Source organism: Ictidomys tridecemlineatus, chromosome 3 (assembly GCF_052094955.1).
Source record: "Ictidomys tridecemlineatus isolate mIctTri1 chromosome 3, mIctTri1.hap1, whole genome shotgun sequence".
Lineage (NCBI taxonomy): Eukaryota > Metazoa > Chordata > Mammalia > Rodentia > Sciuridae > Ictidomys > Ictidomys tridecemlineatus.
In genome coordinates, this window is record NC_135479.1 from 49,246,113 (window position 1) to 49,271,821 (window position 25,709).

Genomic DNA, 25,709 nt, shown 5'->3' on the forward strand with positions numbered 1-25,709 from the left:
TGCAAAATCCTGCAGCTCTAAACAATGGGACCCGAGGAAACACCCACCCTCCCATCCGACAATACAGATGGGCCGGATGAGGGAGACGCTGTCACATGGAATCCAATGCTGCAGGCACGGAGGGCACAGGCCTCTTTGGAGATGCCTTTCCCTACGGTCTGACCAGAATGATTCCCAGACACATGTGCCAGAGCTGAGCAGGTAACTCGTTCTTGAAAGGTATCACGAAGGGGAACTGGACAAGGTGCTAAGGTCTCAAATGGCTTAAGATCCCCAAGAGCCTGCGGGTATCTTTTGGCACAGGCTCCGCTGTGAAGTTGTAGCAACCTGGATTTGTGCCAGTAAATAGGAAGGAAGGCTGAAAATAGAAGTTGAAGAGTTCTAGATCTTGAAATTCTTGCCTGTGACCACAAGGCAGAACCTTCTCGGGCTGGCCAATCCGTGGTGCCCCTGGGGCATCTGCCTAGGATTGGAATCCACCCTTCCCCTAGATGAGGGTTACCAGGGTGGCACGGTTCTCCTCGCTCATCACCAGAAGGGAGATACAGTTAGTATAACCTTTGCTAAGGGCAACCTGGCAACTCTGACTACAATGAAAGACACATTCTTGAACACTCCTAGGGTTGTTTTTTTTTTTTCCTTACAGATTCACTCAGACAAAATGACCCCAGGATAGCCAATGCTGTGTTGTTTGTAAGAGCAAAAGACTAGAAATCACCTAAATGTTGAACAGGCAGGGATGGGTTAAATAAATTATAGGCCATCTGTGTAATGAGGAAAAAAAGAAGATTGAGAAATCACTTTCTCTGCTGATATGGAACCATCCTGAAGATGGATAGTCCAGTGGAACGGGTTTGGTGCAGAATCGTGTGCGGGGCTCTATACCATCCGGGGGGTTCGTAATGACATTGAAGAGGATGCAATTGCTTGAATATTCCGTCTCGGAAAGCAGACAGCTGTAGGCTGCCTGGGAGGATGGACGTGAGCGGAAGGACTCAGGAGTCAGGAGCTTCCCGCCAGGCCCTCTGGTATCTTTTCATTGTGTTACATGTGAACAGATTATCCACTCAGAGCCATCTGAAGTGCTCAGGGCACACAGCCATGGCGACAGCCCATTCCATCTCCTGTTTCTTCTCATATTTTCTGCCACTTATTCAGAGTGGCAGTGAGGCCCTGGTGTCAGGAGACAGGGCTGTGAAGCTAGCTGCTCGGTGCCTGGGTGTGGACACTCCCACCTTGCAAGCCTGTGCTGCCTCTGGCAGCAAACAGAAAGGAGAATGTCTCCCTGGCAGAGCCCCTGGGAGGACTGAGGCAGATGACTCATGCCCAGCACCCAGCCCTCAGCAGGAGCCCTGCAGGGCTGCTGATGGAGGGAGCCAGCCTCAGCCTGTGTGACCAGCTCCTTGATCCCAGTGGAGGATTCTCTCTGGGGAACTACTCAGAACTGCAGATGTGAGGTTCACCTTGAGGGGGTGGTTTGTTCCCCTGAGGGTACAGACAGGAGCTGACAGCTGAGCATGCATCCCGATTGCCTCCCCCAGAGGTCTGCCTCCACAGGTCTGCAGGCCAGATGTCTGCAAATCAATAAACTGCCTGGGTGCAGGGCTGGGTGCATTGTGACCTTCAGACTCTGATCCCCAAGGCATCCTCGGCAGTGGCTTTGGAAATGCTAGTGACTCAGTAGAGCTGCTTCAAAGGATGCACTCGGGCAAGAAAGAAGCCCCAGTGGAAGCTTTGTTCTCCATGCAGCCTCGGAGGAAAGCTCTCCAGGCAACTGAGGAACACAGGAAGCAGGAAGAAGGCAGCTCCCAGGGCATGTGGGGGTGGGGTGCAGCAGAGGATGTGCTCATATAGGCCTGAGGACATCTACTTCACTGAAGCCCCTCCCCTGTACCTACTGAACCATCAGCTGACGGAGGAGCTGGCTGACGTCAAGCCCGGGCTCCACCACTTACTGGCTGGGTGACCTTGAGCAGACTACTCGGGCTCTCTGCCTCAGTTTCCTCACCTGCAAAATGGAGCTGACCTCAGTCCTCACCCCATAGGATTCTTAGAAGGAGTAAAGGAGTTAGCCACATAAAGTGCTTGGGATGGTACCTGGCATGAAATACGTGATCAGTAAATGTCCCCTTCTCTTGATCATCATTGTCACCATCATCGTCATAGTGAAGGCCCTTGTGAGGTTTGGATATGAGGTGTCCCCCAAAGCTCACGTGCAAGAATGTTCAGAGGTGAAATGATTGTATGAGAGTTGTAACCTTATCAGAGGATCAATACATCGATATGGGTTAACCCAGGGCAGCTGTAGGCAGGTCAGGTGGAGCTGGAGAAGGTAGGTCACTAGGCCATGCCCTTGGGGCTTTTATTTTGTCCCTGGTGAGCAAAGCCCTCTCTCTGCCTCCTTGAACCCCCTTCCTCCACCATGCCTCTGCTCCATGCTGTGCTGTCTCACTTTGGGCCCAGAGCTATGGAGTTGGCCATCTATGGACTGAGACCTCTGAAATCAGGAGCCCCAAATAGACTTTCCCTCCTCTACGTTGTTCTCATCAGGTCTTTTGGTGGCAGCAATGAGAAAGTCGCCCAACCCAGCCTTCTTCTCTCCTTAGTCCTGTTCTATTATGTAGTTAAGTACCACAGTCCTGTCAAGACTACTGAAACCCAGCACACCCAGGTAGGCCCGGACCCCATCTCAAGACCTCATTGTTCCCTGGACACTGTCTGCTGGGTCTCCCAGCCTTTTGTCACACACTTCTGGCCCTGCCTTTTGCAAGCCCCCTATGCCCTTGTTCAACTCCTTCTACTCCTGAGCTAGCATGCAAAGTGGGCACAGTGACCTTGGGTGCTTGGCCCAGTGCTAGCAGAATCACCCTCCATTCCACAGTCTGGATCCAACCAAAGGAGCAGGTGTGACCATGACCCCTGCAGTCAGATTTGCAGCCCAACATCATCAGTGCAAACAACAGAAAATCCATCATCTATCCCCAAGTCCCAAGCCAGCATCTTCACGCATCCAAACCAAGTCAATTCAACACCTGACACTTGTGCAGAGCTCGCATCCAGAAAGGCGCATTCCTTCCAGCTTTATAGCCTTCACCGACAATTCCCTACCTGGCCTCAAACAACTGGCATCCTCTGTGCATCAGGTGGCTGGTCTGCCTCCCTCCTGTACCCTCCCACCTGGGCCAGCGCAGACAAGGGCAGCTCAGCACAGGCACCTGCCCTTTCTCCGCAGACCACCACACATGCTGGATCCTTAAAGGGCTGAGAGATTATCACAGATCTTACTTTCTGGGAACAAAATCCTGAGCACATCTCCACGGTCACATTGGCCTCCACCAGGGAGGTGGGGAAGGTTTGCGTGACATTCTCTGGCAGTCGGAAGCACCCTCGGTAGGTAGCAGTCCGCCCTGAGAGGAAGGAAATGGGTTTGTGGTGAGAAATGGTGTCCACGGGTGCTGGTGCCTGTCACAAGGGCAAATGATGACTTTGGATCTTGAGAAAGGTGTAGACATGCTCAGGAGGGGCAGAACTCAAGTCAGGCAGAGAGACAGACCTGGAGAGGGTGCAGTCAAGATCCTGAAGGAAACCAGGCATAGGACCTTGGTCGTCCAGGGTCACTGACAAGGGACCATTTGGCTGAAATTGCTAAGCTCAGGGTTTGCTTCTACCAGATCTCTGCAGATGGTGTCCCTCTGTCTTTCCTTTCTTCTCTCCTTTCTTTCCTGGATTGGGCAAATACTATGTGTCGGAGTCCATGACAGGTGACCTGAGAAGCTGATATTCTGGAAAACTCTATGCCCTCTGAATATAGGCATTAAAAAGAAAAGTAGACTTGGAAGTTTGCAATCCTGCTGTGCTGCTGGGACCACAAGGCTTCTCTGCTTCTGAGCAAGTTTTGCCTCCCTCTGATCTTGAACTCCCACCCGAATTCTAGGAATACTCCTAACACCTGTGTCACCAAGGAAGCTTCCTGCCAAGTTGTTCTCTAGACCTTCTGGTGGAAAAGCCCAGCTCCCTTGTTGGCTCCCTTGGTGCTGAACAAACCTTCTGGAATGTTCCGGCACCAACTGTTCTTATTTCTTCCAAACTCATCAGAGTTTCTCTAGGAAACATCCTGTTTCTCATCCCACACTCCCTTGAACAAAAGGTCTCCCAGGGCTCAGTCTCTCTACCAGGCGGCTCTGCCTCTCAAGTTCAAAGCCAGCCTCAGCAACTTAGTGAGGCCCTAAGCAACTCAGTGAGACCCCGTCTCTAAATAAAATACCAAATAGGGCTGGGGGTGTGTGTGGCTCAGTGGTTGAGTGCTCCTGAGTTCAATCCCTGGTACCAAAAAAAAAAAAAAAAGAATCACCCCCAGCACACGTGAATGTGCACAACCCTGTTATATTTTATAGAGGAACCTTTTGTAATCTGGTTAAGTAAATCTGAGGCCCATCATCTTGTAATAAGGACAACCTTGAGTTTCAAATTTATCTAATTGGGGCCCCTCAGGTGTCATCTCTAATTGACAGCACTCTCCTTGAAATTCTTGTTTGGAGTTATCAGCTTATTCTACCTTATGGTTGATTATTTTCTCTTGAGTTCTGTAATTTTGAATTGTAAATTCATCTTCATTGAGAATTTACCTGTGGGAACTCTGAGTGATGGTCCAGCTCGCTCTCTCTCTCTCTCTCTCTCTCTCTCTCTCTCTCTCTTGATTTTGCATTTGTCTCTGCCAGATACTCCACGCATCCCAGAACCAACTTTTAGAATTTTTAGGAACACACAGTATAAATTTGAATCCCAGAACTTGTAAAAATGCATAAGGACTAATTTGTAGAAAAAGTTGAATTTCAACTGAAGTTCAAATCAAAATAGAGAAGCTTCCTTTCTATCTCCCTGAACTGGTGGGTGACTTATTATTAATTATTTTTTCATTGAAATTTCCACTGCTTTATACTTCATTGAAATTGAGTTCCACTTGATGCAGAGGTTTTAATCCACTCTCCTGTTGAATGATAGGACCAAGGCCTCATTTTCCTGCTCTGCTTAAACAGGAAAAACCTAGACTTTAGGTTTACCAAGACTGATGACCCAGGGCCCTGAGACCCAGGGCTACACAACATCATCCCCTCCTCCGACCACCGTGGTTCTTCATTTCCTCTTCTTTGTGGACCCATGGATCGCCTTACTTTCCTGCTAGTGAAGCTGTCCATTTAAAATGATATTGGCTAAACTTACCCAACATTTCCAGATGTTTTCTAGCTAGGGAACTTTCAGATTCTCTGTTCTTCCTATTGCTAGAAATCTAGGTCTCCTCAGTGGCAGTTTACAACATAGATAGAACCAAGAGAGGGTAAGGGGGCTGTCTAAGGTCACACAGCATGTGTGAGGCATATCTAGGCCTCCTAATCCTTCCCTCCTGCAAGGCATGTCTCAGTCACGGAACTCAAGCAGTTGAGTCTTCCATGGGCCCTGCAACCTACCATGACATAGCACCATATAATGAAGATGAGAGAGAAGGGAAGACACAGGATCTGTCCCACATAGTGAGGTTGAGAGGCTACAGGTAGGGGACACCTGAGCATGTGGAGCATGCACAGTTCAGGGAGAGGCGGGCACACTCACGCTTCCTGGAGCTGGACAGCAATGCGTCCACACGATACACGGAGAGCCGGTCCACAGCCCCGCACACGGTGCCCTTCTCCCCCTTGCACTCCTGGTTGCACTCCTTTAGCCCGACGCGCAGGGCTGGCAGCCGGTTCCCGCAGTAACAGTCCGCACCGGCCTCCAAGCCTGCGTACATGTAGGACCTGCAGGGAGACGGAGACTGGATGAGTCCAGACCTTGGCTCAGAGCCCTAAGTGCAGAAAGGTCCGGGTCAGGCATCCACAGCTGGGCCTTGAGCCAGGATAAGGGTTGGACGTGAAGCCGAGGTTAGGTCTGGGTGAGGAGGCAGGGGGGATGGCCCACAGCCTGTGGCTGGCCTTAGGAGTCAGTGTTCATCCAGAATTAAAAGTCATCTAGGTAAGTCTAGGGGACCATTTTCCCTTTGTAATAAGTGATTAGCCCCATTGTTCTGTCCTCAGCCCTGAGCTTTAGTGACCTCATGTTATAAAGAGATACATGGGGCTGGATCAGCCATGGGCTGGGAACCCAGTTCTCAGCAGGGGACAGGGAGAGCCCTGATATGGAGTGCTTGCCCATTTCTGTGGTGTAAATACTCTCACTGCAGACAATGTCAAGCTAGCAATGTTACAGTTGCACAACTCAAAAAATTTTAAGTGTGTCCCAGGCCAAAAGCACCTGCCGCTTGTCATATTATAAAGGGGCCGTCTGCCCAGCCCTTGGCTCCGGTCATTTCTCTACCTACTTTCTCCCCGTTGTAATTGCAGCTGTAAACAAAAAGAGATGGGAAATGGAATGTATTAAGTTTCACATGGGATTGCAACTACAGAAAGTGGTAAGTGTTTTCAAACTCCCCTTTCAGTGGATCCTGGTATAAAAAAAAAGCCCCAGACTAAAAATCCAGACAGAAGCATCTAGTCCTCGTTTGGCCACTTAGTAGCTCTGAGATGCTGAACATCACTTCCTACCTCCAAGTCTCAGTTTCTTTCACTGTTAAGAAACTAAAATGAGATGCTGCCATCTTCAGTTTCAGCTTTATCTAAGCTGCAAAGTGCATGCAAGGCAGGAGGGTCTTGTCCTGCCTTTCCTCAGCCTCAGTTTCTCCAGGTGAAAAAGGGGACAAATTAATTTGCTACCTGATAGGGCATTGTGGGGCTCTAGGTGACATCAAGATTGTAAGAGGATCTAAGGCCATAGAAATAGATGACAGCGTCCTCTCATGCTGCCTTGCCTGTCCTCTACTCATGCACACGCACACATGCACAGTGGACCCTCGCTTGGCACATGACAAATGTCTGCTAAGTATTAAGAGAGCTGGCAGTATCCGAAAAAGCAAAACTTGTTATAAACGCAAAATAGAAACACTTTTGCTAATGGAGCTGGAAAGGTCCTTGGAGAAATCTAGATTAAAACGTCTCATTTTATTTTTAAAAGGTGGGTAAACGGAGGCTCATGGAAGGAAAAAAAAATCTCACCAAAGTCACACAGCAAGTCCCTGGCACAGCTGGATTAGAAAGCAGGTCTCTGGACATTGGCCCAGCACCTTTGTTCTGGATGATGGGGATCTGATCTCATCAATTGAGGCCTAAATATATTGGCAGCCACGGCATCACTCTTCTGGGACTCTTTTCTGACCTTATCCAGGGGACTCAACAGCACAGGGTCCCAGCACTTACCGCTCAGCGCATGCGTCCTGGCAGTGGGTGACGGTCATCTTCCTCAAGTCATAAAACACTACCCCTTTCAGAGTTCTCTCCTGGCCTTCGTCACGGAAGCAGCCAAGGTAAGTTCCTGTGGGAGGGAGGATAAGATCAGGGAGGGAGGGGTCCAAACCGTGGGGCTCAGGCTTAGGAAAAGCCAAGGAGTCTCTAGCCCTGCCAGGCTCAGTCAGGGAAGAGCAGAGGGTGAGGGCTGCAGCCCAATGCCCGCTCAGTGCAGGAGCCAAAAGTGGGCATCTGGACAGCTCCGTCTTGTTCACTGCCTGCCCCTCTTTAGTAAACAGCCCACTGTCCACCAGGGCAGCCCTGTGAGGAGCCAGGCTCATGCTGACTACTGCGTTATCCACTACACTGAAATACTCACATGTGGATTTGTTTTTATTCATTATTATGATTTTAATTATACATTACAGCGTGATAATTCAATAGACATATAGGACGTATCGTATAAATCAGGGTAGTGAGCATTTCCATCTCATTAAACTTTTTAAAAATTATTGACTTGCAATGTAACTGGATAATTTAATGACTTCCCATGGCCAATACCCCCTCCTCCTCCTCCTTAATCTCTCTAGGCTCAGAGAGGCCCCTCTGCCTCCACAAGGTCTCAAGAGAAAGTTTTGCTGCTTCCATGTGAGGCCAGAGAGAAGACGGGACTCCGGGAAAATCTGATGTCAGGTTACATAAGGAAGAGCTTTCCAACAGGCCAAGAAATTAAAAAAAAAAAAAACAACAACAAATCCACTGTCCTCTGCTGGTGCAAGCAGCATCTGTTAAGGGGGTAATAAGATAGGTGTCCTATGTGGCAATCAATGGGACCAACTGACCACAGAGCCTTCTCTGGTCACGCCAGCACATTCATGGATGGGGACACTGGGGGACAGCTTCATGAGGGGACACTGGGGGACAGCTCCACCATTGGGTGGGAGTCTGTGACTGCCTATTCTCTTCCCCTAAGGGAAGGAGAAGCTCCCAGAGACACACCGAGCAACACAGTGATCACAAACACCATGCAAACGCAGCACTGGGCAGGTAAATGTCATGCACACCACTGTGTTTTGAAGAAACAGAATGCTGGGAGTTTGCAAACACCCATCGCACGGTCCCCAAGCTGTGAATGCACACCCACAATAGCTGTGCTGAGATCTGGATGGGGCACCTGTGAAGCTGCACCTCTTCCTGCATCTTGCTCCTCTCCCGTGCCACTGGCAGCGGGCACCACCACCTCCAGGGAATGAGGCTCTCCGGAAGCTGCACACCCAAGGCCTCTCAGTAGCCTGCTGGCTTCCCGATGGAAAGTCCTGATGGTCTACTGCTTCATGGGCTCCCCGAGAGCAGGAGAGACTCATTTTTATTCTTGGCCAAGGAGCTAGTCCAAAGCAGGGACTCAGGAGCCCTGTGCTAAGTGATCTGGAGAAATGGGTCCACCAACCTCATGCTTGAGGCCTGAAGCCCAAAGTGGTTTTTCTGTCCATCTCTGATCTGGCTGAATCACTTCAACTGGGCCTCAGTTTCCCCAACTGTCAAATGGATAGACACCCACCCTCACCGCCTCCCCTTGTTCAAGCTCAATTCTCCTGCCGCACTCCATCGCTGCTCCCCTGACACATCCACCCTGTTCTCCCTGCCTGTCCTGAAGACCAAGGTCACACACCTGCTTATTCCAGCCCACGGCAACATGTCTCTTCTTTGGATTCTTACAAGTTATACCTGGAAAACTCATCGGTTAGCCAAGTTCTTGTCATTAACTGTTGCCCTTCACCATCTTGCAAGTCTGTGGGTCTTCTCTACTGAGGCAGCCCTCCTGGAGGGCTGGGGCCAGACCTTTACCCTCGCTGGTGACCCACCCTGACTCAGCAAGGTTAGGCCCAGTGTCAACATCAACATCCAACTCTGAACAGTGGGTTACAGTTCCTAAAAACCCATGATGTTCCCTATGGGTGCAAGAACAGGAGCTGAGAGCTCAGATCCAGGGAGGGATGGTCCTGCTGACGGCACCAAGGTGCAATTCTTGAGGCTCTAGTTTAAGAGAGAGGAAGCAGAGAATGACCAAGACGAGAGAAGACTGCACTCCTCACCACGCCAGGACTCCAAGAGCCTTAGGGTCAGAGGACACAGGGCTGAGGAAGAAGCTGACAGGCATCTTCAATGTCTGCCAAAGTGTCTGGCCATCTTCCAAGCCCTCCTGGCCTCCCGCGGTCACTCCCAGCAGGCCATCCCCTGGCACCACCGGGCACTGCCTGCTTCCCTGAGACCCAGGCCCCACAAGCTTCTCTGTTCTATCAGCCTCAGGATGATTGCAACCATCATGCTTCACTGCAGAGAACTTTCTCCCAGGACGGTGCGCATGAATTTCCCTCCTCTGCCCACCTACTTAGCAAAAGAAAGCTCGTATCTGAGAAATTTTTGATGTGTTGCCCAGCAAAGAAAAATGTCCATTAAAGCTTTCAATTAAAAATCCAAAACATGAGCTCAGGGAATGTTAAACATTTATCACTGTAGCTGGGACATTAGCCACAAGGTTTTAAAAGTGGCCCGTCTCAAGACCTTCCAAGGCTGAGGTTCCAAGGTTTTTGGGCAACCGGATGGAAACAGCCTTGGGCAACGGGTTGACTTAGGTTCAAATCCCTGCTCCACCACGACCTGGCTGTGTGACCTGGGATGTGCAGCTTCCCCCTCTCTGAATCTCAGCTTTCCCATCTGTAAAATAGGCATGGGGTGCCAATTCCACAGGCTGGTTTTGAAGACTGCAGAAGATAACACACATGAAGGGTCAAATGCAAGGCCTGACACAGGAACTACCCAGGTTTCTAGATCATTATTAATCATGAAAATTTCTCAATGATTTTACTTTCCTGAAACTCATATTCTTTGCCATGAAAACGGTGAGGGCACCATCAGAAGGCTATGATTAAATTAAATGAGAAAACAGATGTATGCCTGTATAGAGCTGTGCCTGGTACTTGACAGATGTTCAAGTAAGCAACAGCTATTATCATTCTGATCCTCCCCTCTAACCTGGGACCTAGCGTGACAATGGATCCGTAAATATTAGCCAAATAATGAGCATGCCATTAAAAGAGGAGGGGGGAAAATCTGGTTCCCAGCAGTCAGACTCCAGTTCTTCTTCAAACAAGGAGTGGCTAGCAGTTACCAGCTGGCCGGTTACGGACCTGATCAACGTGGAGAGGAAGCCCCGGGCCTCAGATGCAGATGGCCACTCTGATTTGTGAAGAGCAGGTGAGCTCTTCCATCCCCGAAACACCACAAATGTTCTCTCTAACTCGCCGACAGAGGCGAGAATGTGCAGGAAAGAAGAGAACTTTCAAGGGATGCGCTGGGACCCATCCTGCTGCGGATTTATTACTTTCGGCTGAAATGGAGGCGATGCATTATTGTCTGTGACTCTGCATCTGTTCATTTGCACATCAAAATGGACAAGCCGTGAGGCTATTAACGATGGCTTTGGAGATATTGGAATGTCTTTGGAAATTACTATCAATAAAAAACAAACTGGCTATGGAGAAGTTACTATTTTTTCCCCCAGTAAACTTACTGACATTTTATTCCATTATGGATGTTGTCCAAGGTATAATGAAATGCTCAGTGATTGATGGAGCCTCCTGCAGCTTCCGCGCCTTGCAGGATCCCCTTTCAGGAGGATGGCGGGATGCCCAGGCCGCAAAGAGATGCTTGCTTTGTCTGTGGCCCCAGCAGCTGTCCAGAGGGCTGCACTGTGGCCACTCTCCATGAGTGAGGCCGGCCTGGCTCTGCAGGCCCTCCCGAGCCCTACAACGGGAAGGGAGCAGGAGGGGCTCCCAGAGAGCCTTGGGGCCAGTGCTCTGGCTTCCCCTGCTTTCACTGAAGACCTCCCGCCAAGGGACAACAGAGACGAGTTTGTTATTCTGCAGGGAGAGCAAATTCGTCCTGAAACTGTGGGGCATATTCAAAATATTTAACAACCCATGGTTGGGGCAGACCATTCAAAATTGTCACCATCCTGCTGGAACTGGATTCCGAATACCCCCTGTGGTCCCAGGAATTAATCCTTTCTTTGCTGAATAATGAGGAGGTTTGATGGTCACTGGGGAAGCAGCCAGAGTACAGAGGGCACCCCAGAGGCTCTGGGCAGTAACTATCAATAGGTATGGAAGTATTTCAATTTTTTTTAGCTCTCAATAAGACCATGCTGTTAGATAACAGTTGAATATCAGTCCTGCTTATACCTAGGCACAATTTCTTCAGCTTTTATTACTAGAAGTAAGTTAAAGGATGCTTATTGGTTCTCTTGGGTATACATATTCTATACTCAGGGTCACAGCTGGTCACCCTGAGTCCTCTTTTCTGATGGTCAATATGCACCAGGAATTAAACCCAGGGGCATTTAACCACTGAGCCACATTCTCAGACCTTTTTTTTTTTTTTTTTTTTTTTTTTTTTGAGACAGGCTCTGGTTAAGTTGCTGAGGATGGCTTTGAACTTGTGATCCTCCTGCCTCAGCCTCCCTTAGTTACTAGGATTCCAGTTGTATGCCACCACACCAGGCTAGAGGTCACTTTTGTCTAATGAGTCTGCAAGCCCTTTGCCATGCCTCTATCATACCTGGGTCATGCTGTGCAGTAATCACTTGGGCACAAGTCTGATTCCACCACCAGACTGGCCTCTCAAGGGCACAGTGAAAAACACATGTGTAGGGCTCGGGATGTGGCTCAAGCGATAACACGCTCGCCTGGCATGCATGGGGCACTGGATTCGATCCTCAGCACCACATAAAATAAAAAAGATGTTGTGACCACCGAAAACTGAAAAACAAATATCAAAAAATTCTCTCTCTCTCTTTAAAAAAACAAACACATGTGTAGATCCATATAGCAGATCCTCAGTGAGAACAGTGAGAAATGAAAAGAGGAATTAAGGCCAATTTGCAGGGTCAATAGATGGCAATACCAAGAAAGGAACCCAGGTCTATTTTCATAACTTGTGCTCTTGGGGCTGGGGATGTGGCTCAAGCAGTAACGCGCTCGCCTGGCATGCGTGAGGCCCAGGTTCGATCCTCAGCACCACATACAAAGATGTTGTGTCTGCCGAAAACTAAAAAATAAATATTTTTTTAAAAAAATTCTCTCTCTTTCTCTCTCTCTCTCTCTCTCAAAAAAAAAAAAAAAAAACCCCAAACTTGTGCTTTTATCATGACTTCCTCTCGAGAAGTCTATGTTGCCTTCTGTGGGTCATTTACACCTTAGTCTAAACAATTTGCATCAGTGAAAACTGCATAGAGACAGTCTCTTGGTGTGTTTGGGTGAGTTTACAGAAAGCACACCTGTTTGCAAAATAAGCTAATGAGAAACCATCAGCTATTTCTTTCTTCTAATGTGAAGAAATCCTATAGCAAGGACTAGGAACTAGATGATTTCTGAGAAAACGTCTTTCCTCTAGTTTTTATTCTTTGGGGCTACCAGAATCATCTTCCTAAGGCAAGAGAAGCTTGGGCTCCTTTCTCTTCCTTGGACTCTTCTCACCATCCTCAGATCCCAGCACCACCACCACCACCACCCCCCCACAAGAATACAGCTTAACTCCAAGGCCTGGCACTCATAGCTCTCCTAACTCAGATTTGGTGCCCACCCTGACCTATCTCCTTCTACACGTTTCCATATAGGACCCAATGTTCCAACTACACCTTTTACACTCAAGAAAGCAGTTCTTCTTGTGACTTAGGGCACAGGACCAAATGAGGAGGTGACAGGGATGCTGAGGAACTGACTGAGCCCAGTCCCCATTCAAGAGCAACTTCAGCACTTACTGGGTACTCACCAAGCACCCAACAATTGACTGAGCCCTGCACAGACAATCTGCATAACTCAGTGTCTCCAGGTGGGAAACCCAGCCTTGTAACCATGGCCAATCCTGCTGTGCCTCCCCTGTCTCTCAGGCCTGCTGCTTCCAGGTCACCAGGAGCTGTGTGATATATTCTGACTCCAGACCCTTCCGAGCTGGTCAAGCTCTGGTTGCCCAGTAGTAACCTGCTCGATAATGCACCTTTATGGCTGCTTCTCTTCTTGGTCTCTTTCCCACTCTCCCACTAGTGTTTGCTGGGATCACACCCCAAATCTACTGTGTGCATCTGAATCCCGGTCTCAGGGTTTGCTTCCAGGGAACCTAAGCAAAGAGGATGACCTTGGTAACTTAATGATCTTCTCTGTGCCTCAATTTCTTCATCAGAACATTTAGAGATAATTCTAGTATCTATACATAGTAGATATACAGATGCACAGGAAACACTATATAAATTAGTTTTACTAAATAGCAAAAGCTGCGAGTGAGAGGGCCAAAGGATATACTGGGCCCCCTCTCTTAGTGGCTCTTGGCTGAAGCATGTATCAAAATGGGCGTGGGACCTGCTGCTCTATACTAACACAAGCAATCCTCACAATAAACCTGGGGTGGGTGTCTATCTCCATTTCAAGGGGGATCCAGAGAGGTTAAGTTGATCTGCCCAAGGTCACCCAGCAAGGTACAACTGAGCCAATACAGAAAGTTATTCTGAACCGAGAGTTGGAGCTTTGGGTTCACCCATCTCGACCTTGAGCCCTATGAAATCCGGGCTGGTGAGTGAGTGAAATGCTAAAGGACTTCACATCACAGCTCCTCTCTGTCTCGGGCTCTGCAGGAGTAAAGGAGGGATCTGGGAAGCCCATAAGCCGGTAGGACCTATTTCTCCAGCTGCCTTAGCGACAGAGAAAGGGAACATCAAACCTGGGAGCCTGAGCAGGGCTCCTGGGAGGGGCCCCCCAAGATTCTCGGCTGAGCACCTACCTCTGCTGAGTGCGGCTGGCCTGGGGGCCTCGGGGCCCAGGGTGGGCGACCCCTGGTGGTGAAACCAGCGGCGCCGCAGCTGGCGCAGCTCGGTGTTGCGGTTCCTCCGGGGCCAGCGCAGGGGGACCGGCGGCGACCGAGCCAGGGGACTCCGCAGCGCGTCCTCGTGGAGCAGCGGATCCGGGCTGACACGGGGATCGCGCAGGGCTCTGCCGTCGGGCAAGCCCACGCCCAGCGCCACGGTGGCCACCGGCAGGGCCTGCAGGGTGCCGGGCGCCCGGGGGCCCGGTGGGAGGGCCACTCGGGCCCGCTGCAGGAGCAGCAGACTGCCGGTCATCAAGTAGGCAGCCGTGAGGAAGAAGAGCAGGAACTGTGTTCTGCGGAGAAACTTCTGGAGTCGGAAGAAAGGTTTGGCCATGCCCCTGGGCAGCTGGGCTCCCGGCTGGGGCCTGGGGACGGCTCCTAGCGCGCGGGCAGGAGGGAGGCTGGAGCCTCCGGAGGCGTCATCCTCGCATCCTGGCTCCCAGCACCTGCCCGTGCTCTCCTGGGGCTACGGTTTCTGCACCATTTCCAGCAGGTGTTCAAATGGCGCCATCATTTATCTCCAGCAGCCACAGGGCCCCGAGGCTGCAGCTTCTGTGCGGATGGCACCGTCTTCCCCATCGCTAAACGCTACCAACCCTCCTCTCCTGGCTTGAAAACCTGGAAAAATGGAGAAAGGGCACTTAGATGCAATAGGAGGATCTGCCACCACCTTCCCTGGGGTCCAGGATACCCCCAACCCTGGGATTGACTTATCAAAAGGACTGTGGGTATGGCAGAAACCCTGGACAGAGGGGTTCAGACCTCAGCTCTGCCACTGGCCAGCTGTGTGATTGCTTAATCTCTCTGGGTCTCAGCTTCCTCCTCTGTGAAATGGGGATACACTCTGCTCTTGAGGAGCAGTGAAGATCCAGAGATAATAGCAGTAGCAATAAACAGCAGGAGGAAACACAACAGCGGCTTTTTACTGAGTCCTTACATGCCAAGCACTCGGCAAAATTCATTGTGCATTATCTCATTTAACCTTGCATCCATCCAATAGAGGGGATATTGTAACATCCTCACTTTACAGGTGAGGAAATGGGCAAATAGAGCAGAGCAATTTTCCTAAAGTCACACAGTCGGCAAACACAAGCACCAAGCCTTTGATCAGTCTCTATTCAGATCCTATCCCCTCAACTACTCCACGGTCCAACCTGTGATGAGTCACTATCATATAAAGTGCACCTAGCCTGGGTAGGTGCATACAGCAGGTACTCGATACATGCATGCATTCAGCTGACTTCCAGGGGTGCGATGGGACTGTGAACTATGTTCTGGAAGAGCTCCTGCAGAGCTGGTCACTGCCTTTCACAAAAAAGGGGGCCCAGGGGAGGGAGTGTGTTTCAGTTGGCTTCCTTCCAGGGCCAAAGGGCGGGGACAGCACCAGAGGCCAGAGCACGGGGTGTGGAGAAGGTGGAGGGGCCTTTGAGCAGCCCTCCATGGTGCCTTCCACTCCCAGGGACGCGGGCACTCCCGAAGGGCTTTGATTCCCTCAGCGGTGCCTCTGAAGTGCTCTGTTAGGGTTGGCCGAGGGCTCTGCAGCTGCCCAGCCAGGCTGGGCTGCATGTGAGGAAGGCCCTTAGCACAAGGACAGGCTTGTCTCAGAAGAAAGGCCCCCAGAAGCCTGACTAAGCCACTGCCCATAACTAACGTGGCCTGGGACTCCTGCCAGGTCCGCCAGGGCCCCTCAATGGCCTGTCTGTGTGCCTGGGACAGTCAGCCGGTGTGAGCAGAGAGACATTGTCTGGGCTCCAAGGCCTGCATTCCAGGCCCCTGGAGGCTGGGGGCTCAGGGAAACTTCAAAGGGGCCCAGACCAGCCTGGCCCTTCCTGATGGAGTGGTGAGGGCCCCCAGATCCGGGTAATCAGCAAATGGAGGTGGATCAGCCCTGAGTCAGGAAGCCATTCCCATGGCCCCAGAGCCTTTCCTTTCTCTGTAAGCTGGTGCATCTGCCAGGCCTACCCCACCCAGTCTCTCTCGTCAGATTTGTAAAACCAGAGAGAAAATCCCCCCAAATCCTGACTGATCTCTCTGCCTCCAGCTTTGGCCCCTCCAATCCATCTTCCACAAGGCCGCCAGGGTGATCCTCCTAACTCGCAAATCTCATCATGGCACTCCCCTGCTTAAAACCCCTTTCAATAGCTCCCCGAGGCTTTGAGGATAAACTCCAAGCTCCTTAGCATGACATACAAGGCCCCCTTCGTGATCCAGCCTGTCCAGCCTCATCTTCTGCCAAGCCTTTTTCTTCCACTTCCGCTTCCCCATCACACACACACACCCAATCACCTTCCAGCAGAGACTCAGTAGCCACAGCACACCGAGCCCCAGTGCCTTTGCACATGCCGCCTGTTTTCTCTTCCCTCTATGTCTGGAGAATCCCTGCATTTTCCCAGGGATCATCCCAGAAGTCACCTCCTCCAAGCAGCTTTCCCTGCCCATCACCCACCTACCGGTAGAATTTCTTTGGTCTTCTCACAGCCTGTGCTGACCCCTATCCCAGTACTCACCATCCTGTGACAATTAGCATTGTTCCTGTGTTTTTCCATCAACCTCAGTGATGGAAAGCCATCTCCTATTTATTTTTGTAACTCTGGTCCCCAGCCAGAAGCCTGGCACAGTGTAACTGCTCAGTGATCCTGTTTATGAATACAATTTTTATACTAAGCAAGAAGCCAGATGAATGGAGAGACTACCAGAAACCTATTCCTGTAGGATCCTGGAGCAGTCTAAGCTCACATTCCACCTACCCAGAGCCAGAGATGAAGGCTGAAAGGTGGGAGAGATGGAATGTTGCGTGGGTCATCAAAGGACGCAACTTTGCAGAGTTGAGGTCACATGCATATGAACTAGAGTACCTGAGCCTTTTATCTGATATAATGCCACAGACAGGGCTTTCCAGATGTGTTTGCAAAAGGTTCTGGTGAAAGGAGGTTGGGATCACTGAAAAATCCCACACAACTAAAATAAAAGGCGAGAGGTGGTACCTTGGCCGTGCGTGGAGAGGAAGTTCCTGGGGCAATGGAGCAGAAAAGTGGGCAATGATTCTACGATTCCAATTCTGAAGGCCAGGTACGGCATGAACTGCACGTGCATTTTAGAGGTAGGATTTGGATACAGGGCACTAAGTAGGACCGGGGTGCTGTGGGGCCCCAGAACTCATCAGGATTCACTCTCACTCAGTTCCCCAAGACCCTACAATGCCTTCCCTGGCACTCCCCAACTCCACAGGGTCTCCCCCTGGCCTGGGGAAGAGGCTTCTGGGCACTATGAGGTGGACAGGGTGCTTGCTAAAGGTGGGCTATGAAGATGTTCTGCCCAAAGCATCAGAAACTTGTTCCCTTACCCCAGACTTCAGCCATCCTTGACCGACAATATTTGCCAATGGTCCCTCACTCTGCCACGCTCACCTCTCCACAGGGATACAGCCCCTTCGGACACGGATCATGCCCAATAGACCTCCGTACCCCCAAACCCCAACTCACAGCTAGCAGGGCAGTGATGGTAAATGTTGGTTGAGTGACTTACTTCCAAAGAGGGGGCTCACAGGTGAGCCACAGTGAAACCAGCAGATACCTGGGCAAGTGTCTGGCCACTGCCTGTCTGCATCGGGCCTGGGAGGCTATCGGCGGTGCCCAGTGCATCCCAGAGCCAGCGGGCCCTCCGGGGGAGCACATCTACCATGGGCAAATCATTGCCCAGGACAGGGCCTCAGGCTTCTTATTTGTTCAATGGGGTATTGCTATGGGACTGAAGGAGGGGAGTGGATATGACACTTCTGTTACCTACAGACTATGCAATGCTCTGGTTATGAATGCAAAAGAGGGGAACAAGGCCAGGCTTGGTGGCACATGCCTGCAATCTCAGTGGCTCGCGAGACTGAGACAGGAGGATCACGAGTTCAAAGCCAGCCCCAGCAATGGTGAGATGCTAAGCGATTCAGTGAGACCTTGTCTCTAAATAAAATACAAAATAGGGCTGGGGATGTGGCTCAGTGGTCAAGTGCCCCTGAGTTCAATCCCTGGTACCAAAAAAAAAAAAAAAGGCAAACAAGGAGCATTGGAGGACAGGCCTATAACACACCGGCAGAATCAGTCTCAAGTAGCAGGCAATCTCCTTGTTAGCCCCCTGCTCCCTGAGATGGGCCCGATATCCCACTCTAGCTTGAAGCTGATCTCAGCTAAGACTGCCGTTAGCAACCGCTTTATTTCTCAATGCCATCACTTAGGAAGCCCTTGCAGCATTAATAAATAGGCTACATGGGTTGTGTACTTCACCGGCACCATCTCATTTCCTCCCTGCCGCTTGCCAAGACAGAGGCTCTGCTTCCCCACATTTGAGAGCTCAGATCTGTCCCTGAATGTCAACCAGGTGAAGCTCAGGGCCTAAGGGCAGTCATGCAGGGCCAGCCTAGAGGCCCAGCCCACCCACTCCCAGAACCCACCTGGCTACCACTGAGCTCCCTGCCTGTTTTCTCCCCCTCGGTCCTGGCTTTGCCCAGGCAAGATTTATTCTTGAAAGGAGTTTAGTGTGCCTCCGTCAGCACCTTTTTGAAATCATGCCAGGCCAAAGCTCCTGGAGATGATGCGACACATGGCATCTCCTGAGCCAAACCTTCCAGACACAGCCATGTGGGTAAGTGTTCCAGCCTTCTGGGCCTGGCTGAGAGACAGCCTCAGAGTTTCTCCCCTCTTCTGGAAGTCTCTATCCTTCTTCCCCAAGGCCTGCCTTCCAGGTGCACTCCCGTTTGTAACCATGCAAAGTGCTTCAGTAGGAGGTTGGTGGGTTCTCTCCAACTCCCCCCACTGCCTGAGGCTCAGCCCCGCTGGGAAGGGACATCCAGAATGGACGAAAATGCACACTTGCCATCCCATTAGTGTCTTCTAGAGGTCTCAGGTCACTCAAGCATGGCCTAAGGAGGGACACCCTGAGTTCCCTCTTAGGAATGAGAGAATACTCAAACAGAGGAGTTTCTGGAAGCCTCAAGGAGTGAGAAGGAGCCTAGAGCAAGTGGGTCTCCTTCCTGAGCCCCAAGAAGGAGGAGGTGAGGGACAGGTGTTGGGGATACCTACCTCCCAGTTAAGCTGGGAGTTAGAGACCGAGGGGTGGCAGCAGGAAGAGAAGACAGCACAAGAGTCAGTCTCTGCAGCTGGCTGACCAGTGGCCACTGGAGTTCAGGCATGTGACCACCTCTCCTTTCAACTGTCTGCCCAGAGATGAAACTCCTGACACCCCCACTCCCCCCGAAGGATCTCAGCCATGGTGGCCACTGCAGCAATGCTCAGAGCTCTTAAGACCCAGAGCTCTGAGCAGGACAGGGACACTGAAGACAAAGAACATGGCCCAGCCTGTTGTTCTCCACACAAGAAAATGGGCACCTATGTCCCAACAGCTCAGAGCCCCCAGCCTCAGTGACCAGCAGCCAGGGAGTCTTCAGCCTTGGGACCTCAGGAAAGCCATGTATGGGAGCCTCCAGCTGGGTTCAGGGGCCCTTGGTTACTTTCCCCTCTCCATCCCCTGCCTCAGCACCTGCTCAAGCTCACTGCCTGTCATCAGACCTCGTCTCCTCTCTAAGAGACTGTCCCCTTCCAGCAGCCTAAGAAAATGATCTTTCTGATGTAAAGATCATACTGCTACTGCCTATAGTGGGTGCCCCGGGCTTGAATGAACAAATCTAAGCTCCTTAGCCCAGTATTCAGTGCCCTTCCCTGACTATTCCTTCTAGAACCCTGTGTCCCAACCAGTGTTGTGTCCCTGGCCAGGTACCACCTGCCTCCCCCCAACCTCTTCCTCCCTGGGACCCAGATTTTCTGAGTCCCACCTGCTCTAGGCTCCTGCTCCCTCCCTGAGAAGCTTCAAGCCCTTTTAAGCATGCTCTCCCTATAGCCACCTCTGACTGTGCCTCATCTCAGAGCTCTGAAATGCTTTCTAGCCACCAAGGCTCAGCCCCCATGCCACCTCTTCCATGAGGCTCCCCTGGTCCCCAGAGCAGAGCCATTCCCCAGTGCTGATGGTGAGCTGGATACTGCCGTGTGCCTGGGTTTTGTGTTCTCCCTTGAGTTAGGCTTCCTGCTGTCATCCCAACTTCCTCCCCATCCTGCCCAGATCCTTGCAGACACAGAGGTGCCTCTGTCCTCTGTGTATGAAGCCCTCACTCCAGGGTCCACACCCCTGGGTCTTAAAGGCTGAGAAAAGGAACAAGGAACCTATTAAATATAAACCTGCTGGACCCTGGAAAGGGACAAGTTCTAGGAAACGGAAATGGCGTGGGGTCCCTGTCTTTGAAGAGGCAAATCTTTGATCTTCTGAACTTTAAAACTTAAAAAGAAAGGGTTCAAAATTTTTTAAAATGTTGCTTTAAAAAGATGCAAAACATAATAGTCAATAAGTGTAACCACTCCTCATGTTGTATAGGTATCAAACATCAAGTTGCACCCCCCCCTTAGTGTATACAGTTATGCTTTGTCAATCACAAATAATAAAAACATAAAAATAAATTATAGTAAGGCCCAAACGTTTAATGCCAACTTGGAAAACCCCTTCAGTAAACCTACCGCTGAAGTTCATATAAATAATAAATATTTTATACCACACTAAAGAGCGCAAGGCACTTTCATGTACTATCAAGTGCGTTGAGTGAATGAGCAGAACAGTAAATGAGTAATCCTCCTATAAACTTACAAAGTTATTATGTTACGAATTAGGATCCCCATTATATAGATGCAGAATCTGAGACAGAAAGCAAACCAATTAATTGAAACAAAGAAACAGCTTTTGCTAGACTGAACTCAAGTTTTCCGATTCCAAGTGTGTGGTATGATCTGCTGGATCATAGGGCCTTCATTTGCTCAATACCAGATGGGGAGACTTCCAAGCACCGTGCTAGGGGCTGACAATGGTTATGGGGGCTGGGGACTGGCATTTGTTTCCCTGTTTGGGTTGATTGATTTGGAGTCCAGTCCACTCTTCAAACCAGCAATCATAATCTCTTCTGAACTATTGCTGAACTATTCCTTTAATAGTATCTTAATTTATTCATTTGTGTTTATTCATTTCTTCCACCTGGTGGTGAATCCTTAAAGACTGTCTAGCTCGGAGGGTAGCAGGTAAACGGGTTTTGAGTGACTTGGGTCAATATGGACCAGGGAGTGGAACACTGAGTCAAAGTCAGGCTTGCTCTTCTCTGGCTCCATTCTCACCTCTGGGATAGGGGCTTGTGCTGTTGAATGGGGGCCAAGAAACCCTGGGCATTCCTGTCCTCAGAAGCCCCCTATCCCCTCATGCCAAGGGGGCTCACATCCCCAGGACTTTCTAAGGAAAGGGAAGCCAAATGGAGGGAAGGAGGTCTCAACACCCACCAAGAGGTGCACCGTATTGTATGGCTTACAAAATAAATCCAGCTCATTCCTTCACACACTTCTCACAGTCATGCAAGGAGATGGTGTGTAAAAGTAGAGCTTCTCCCTGACCACATTCCCCTCAAAGTGGCACACCTGTGATAATTTTGTAGGCCATAAATCAACATGGTGATTATAAAAGCCGAGAGGAGGAAAGATTAGGGGAAGCAATGAGAAGGTGAAACTATGAGGCCCAGGGAGAAGATAGTGGAAGGCCATGCTCACTCACTCCTTCCCCAAATGAGCAGCGACAGCCTCTAGCCCAGCCTGGCCCCTGATATTAGGACCCAGCTCTGGCCCTGCTATTTCTCAGGATTACCACTCACATTTTATGGATAAATCCCTAAAGGCATAAACTCGGAGCTGCCCCAAAGTCCTTGGACTTGAACTCATTGAAGCTCCAGGGAGAGGATCTGATCTCAACAAGACTGACCAGGGTCGAAGCCAGATGAGAATGTCCACAAAGAGAAATACACCTTCTTGAGAGGCTAGACTCTGTCTGGGCCTGGAGGCTCTGAATTTGGAGGCTCTCAGTCACATTTTTAAGCTGACTCTACAAGGAACCCAGCTCTGTGAAGCACTGACTTGCTCTGCAGTGCCTGGGCTGAACCAGCTGGGCTGGAGACTCAGGCTTAACAGGAGGCCAACTGGTGACCCATAACATCCCCTCTGCCTGGTGAGACCAGCCTTCTGCTCAATCTAGGCTTCTCTTCACTTCTGATCAGATGAGGGCCAAGGGGTTTCTGGTGGGTAAGATGAGGCAGTCAGGCTCAGCCCACCAGCCTGGTGGCCTGCCACATTAGCTTCAGCCACTGCACTCTGGAAAGGTCCTGCTCTTCTTTACAGAAACCCTGAGCTCTTGCAGCCCTCAAAGCACCTTCTCCACACAATTGCCACGGGCCATGCTGACTGTGTGGTGGTGGTGGTGGTGGTGGTGGGGAGCATGCTTAGGAGAAATAAATGTCTTCGTACCCCAAAGAAACCTTCCCCCTGCCCTCCTCTAGCACTTGCAGCCAAGTAGTGGGAGGCTGCAGTCAGAGCAGGGCCAGCCAGCTTGAGGCCTCCTCTAATTCTTTAACTACCCACTAGCCCTCACTTCCTGTGTCGGATAACCCAGTAATTCTCTGGAGAAAATGCCCCTACTCCTGATCCCAACCATGGGTCCCAACATGGGTTGGCCCAAATGCCTCCCTCTTCCAGCAACAGGAGGGTTGCTAGCATCTAGGGTCACAGAAGTACGGTGGAGTCCTGAGTCTGTCCATTTGGGAGCATCTGGGACCCCAAGAATGATCAGAGACTGGATCACAGGGCAGGGCTTTGGGGTCGAAACCCCTACATCAGCCCTCCTAGGAGTCAGAAGAAAGGCCAGAGGTCCCAGTCCCTGCCCCCACCTCCCCGCCAGTGAGCCAGCCACGACCAGGTATCTTCTGTGGGGCTCATATGCTCAAGTAAAGCAGTCATCGGGGTTATCCTGAGACAGGTGATCCAAACCAGGGATGCTTCTGAGTATCAAAGAAAAACGGAATAAACAGCGTCCAGTCGTGAGTCTCCGTCCACACCTAGGAAGATGCAAAGCTCTCTGCTGGGTAATTTTCGGGACAAAATACATACGTTTCGATTGATTTTTGCCTTTGCTTCAGTCTCTGTTCAAGTTCACCAAGAAACGGGGCTGGGGGCAGGGGGGGGGGAACCTCCGCTGACCGGAAGCCTGGCTTGGTAGCGGAACGAGAGGGAGCTGCTTCTGCTGAACGTCCCCGACTAGGAGGGAGACAGTGCGCACCCCAAATCTTGCCCTTGCCCCCTCCCTGGGCCCGAACCGCGGAGCCCTCCTGGGAAACGGACGGTCTCTCCGGACCCTGGCGGGGGACCTGGCTTGTGCAACTGGCTAAAGCACCACCAGCTCAGCCCGATTGTTTCCAAGCGCTCCCCACACACGCACACGCTCCCGCTCCCCAGCCCCCCGGAAAGGCACCCTGCGAAAACCCGCCCCGAAGCCCGAGCAGGTGCAGCCCCGGCGCGCTCCCAGTCCGGGCTACAAAAACTTGTTTGCCCACGGCTGGGGGAAATCCGACTTGCAGCCCGCGCGGGGGTCCCGGCTGAGGCACCTGGGAGACAGGACTCACCCCGCGATCGCCGCCGGCTGGGGCGTCCGCACCGCCGGCCACGCGCCCGCCTCCCGGGGCGCGGAGCCCGCAGCCCCGCAGTGCCCGGAGCAGAGGCGCCCCCGGCGCCCGCACGCCCCCGGCGCCCGCTGCAAGCTGACCGACTTCTCCCGGCACGGCCCCGCCGCTCAGCAATCCGGAGCTGCGGCTGTCCCGGCTAAGCCGCGGCGGAGCGGGCGACGGAGCGGGCGTGCGGGCGCGGAGCTGGTTGCGGGCGCTGAGCGGGCGGCGGGCGGCGAGCGGGCGAGCGGGCGCCCGGCTCTGCACATGCTCACTCGCGCGGCCCGGGGACAGCGGCCGGCCGCCGCCGGGTCCTAGAGGCGCCGGCGCTTGTGCCCGCCGCTCAGCTCGCTGGAGGGGTCTCTGTTTCGCGGGCGGGGGTCCACACCTGCCCTGGCCCGCGACATACGCACACGCTGCGAGCCACACACGCCACTGCCAAGCAAAGACCCTGACACTCACTGATATATACACACTCAGCCACAGCCTTGCGTCGGAGCCTCTGTTGGATCTAATACACACATCATGGTGCTCACACGACACACACACACACACACACAAACACACTGTGCACCGTCACCCAGAGGAGCACGCCCCCACAACTCACTCAGATGCAGACACGGTGACAGACACACACCATCGGATACAAATACACACTGAATCACGGCTTCACAGATAGATACACTGACACCCACACTCACACATACGCACACACTCTGGGCTCTGCTCTACTCACACAGAAACAAGCTAGGACACTGTAACAGGCGTGCACACACACATAGAATCACGCAGTTTGTAGCGATCTCTTACAAATACACAGAGTCAGGCACAAGCTGGATCACTGTCCCATGCAGAGCTGGATACTGATCACCACATCTACAGGCATAGACACCGGCACAGACCCACACGAACACTCAGAAACAAGCACATGTTACAACACACCCACCCACAGAATCTGAAACAGTCCCACACAGAATGATAGCCCCACAGACAAATCACTGACACCATCTGCCTATGCATTCAGGGCTCTGCCATTAGCTTATTATTACTCTGCCCCACACTGACACACAGTGACAGACCCACTCACTCCTTGATATAGTTACCCACAGAAGCAATGCCGCACACTGAATGGAGTCCATTAGCAGATGCACTTGTATAGAGGGACATACTGGGCATTGCCTCACAGACACACACATACGGACAGATGTGGAACACTCCCATAGTTCTTAGGCAACCTTCTCTTCAGATAAAGGCTGGATCCACTCTTAAGGAATTACCCCCATTAAGGAGTCCCCCATGGCTCCCCAGAATCCTCAAGTCACAGCACCAGCTATACCAGTGGGCCCAGATCTCACCCAGGGCGGGCTGTTAAGACGCTCCCAGAGTCTGAGGACAGTAGAGGTGGAGAAGCAGGTGGCGTGGCTCTTAACTCTGGCTTCCTGAAAGGGAGTTTCATGCCTCCAACTCCCACTAGGGGCAGAGCTGCTCAGCCAGGCTTAGAGCAGGCTTTCAACAGGTGCAGGGCAGCAGGAGAGGATTAGATGGGACTAGTGGGAGCTGGCTTGGTGCAGATCAGTGACATCCAGAGAGGGAAGAGACTGCTGAAGTTTGCACAGCTAATCAAGCCAAATCCAGAATTAGAACAGTGTCCATGGCCTGGGAATGAAGGTTTTCTGGAGTCTTTGGAGGACCTGGGTGAGGACACAGTGACAAATTCTATGCTATCCCAACATTCCAGGCTTGCAGAAATGTACACACCCCTCCCCACCATAAGTATCCATATCCTTTACAGACAAATTTGTATCACTGTAATCAATAACACTAACTGTGCTTTACAACACTTTTTGGGTTTTCAAAGCCCTCTCTATGACCAGCTACATAATTTGCAGGGCCCAGTGCAAAATAAAAATGTGGGCTCCATGTTCAAA

At 51.4% G+C, this 25,709-nt stretch overlaps 1 protein-coding gene across 2 annotated transcripts in view; it reads right to left on the minus strand.

Annotated features, from left to right (window-relative positions):
- Positions 1-25,226, minus strand: part of Wscd1 (WSC domain containing 1) — a 42,498-nt gene extending 17,272 nt beyond the window's left edge. The window contains exons 1-5 of one of the 2 annotated variants that reach the window (XM_078042715.1): positions 25,137-25,226; positions 14,142-14,843; positions 7,284-7,398; positions 5,608-5,792; positions 3,286-3,407 (exon numbers count right to left, since the gene is read on the minus strand). In XM_078042715.1, coding sequence (XP_077898841.1) covers positions 3,286-3,407; positions 5,608-5,792; positions 7,284-7,398; positions 14,142-14,559 — 840 coding nt within the window. In that variant the 5' untranslated portion in view covers positions 14,560-14,843; positions 25,137-25,226. Of the gene's footprint in view, positions 1-3,285; positions 3,408-5,607; positions 5,793-7,283; positions 7,399-14,141; positions 14,844-23,742; positions 24,029-25,136 lie in introns of those variants that run through there. The other variant, XM_078042714.1, reaches the window with a different exon arrangement.
- Positions 25,227-25,709: the final 483 nt, after the last annotated feature.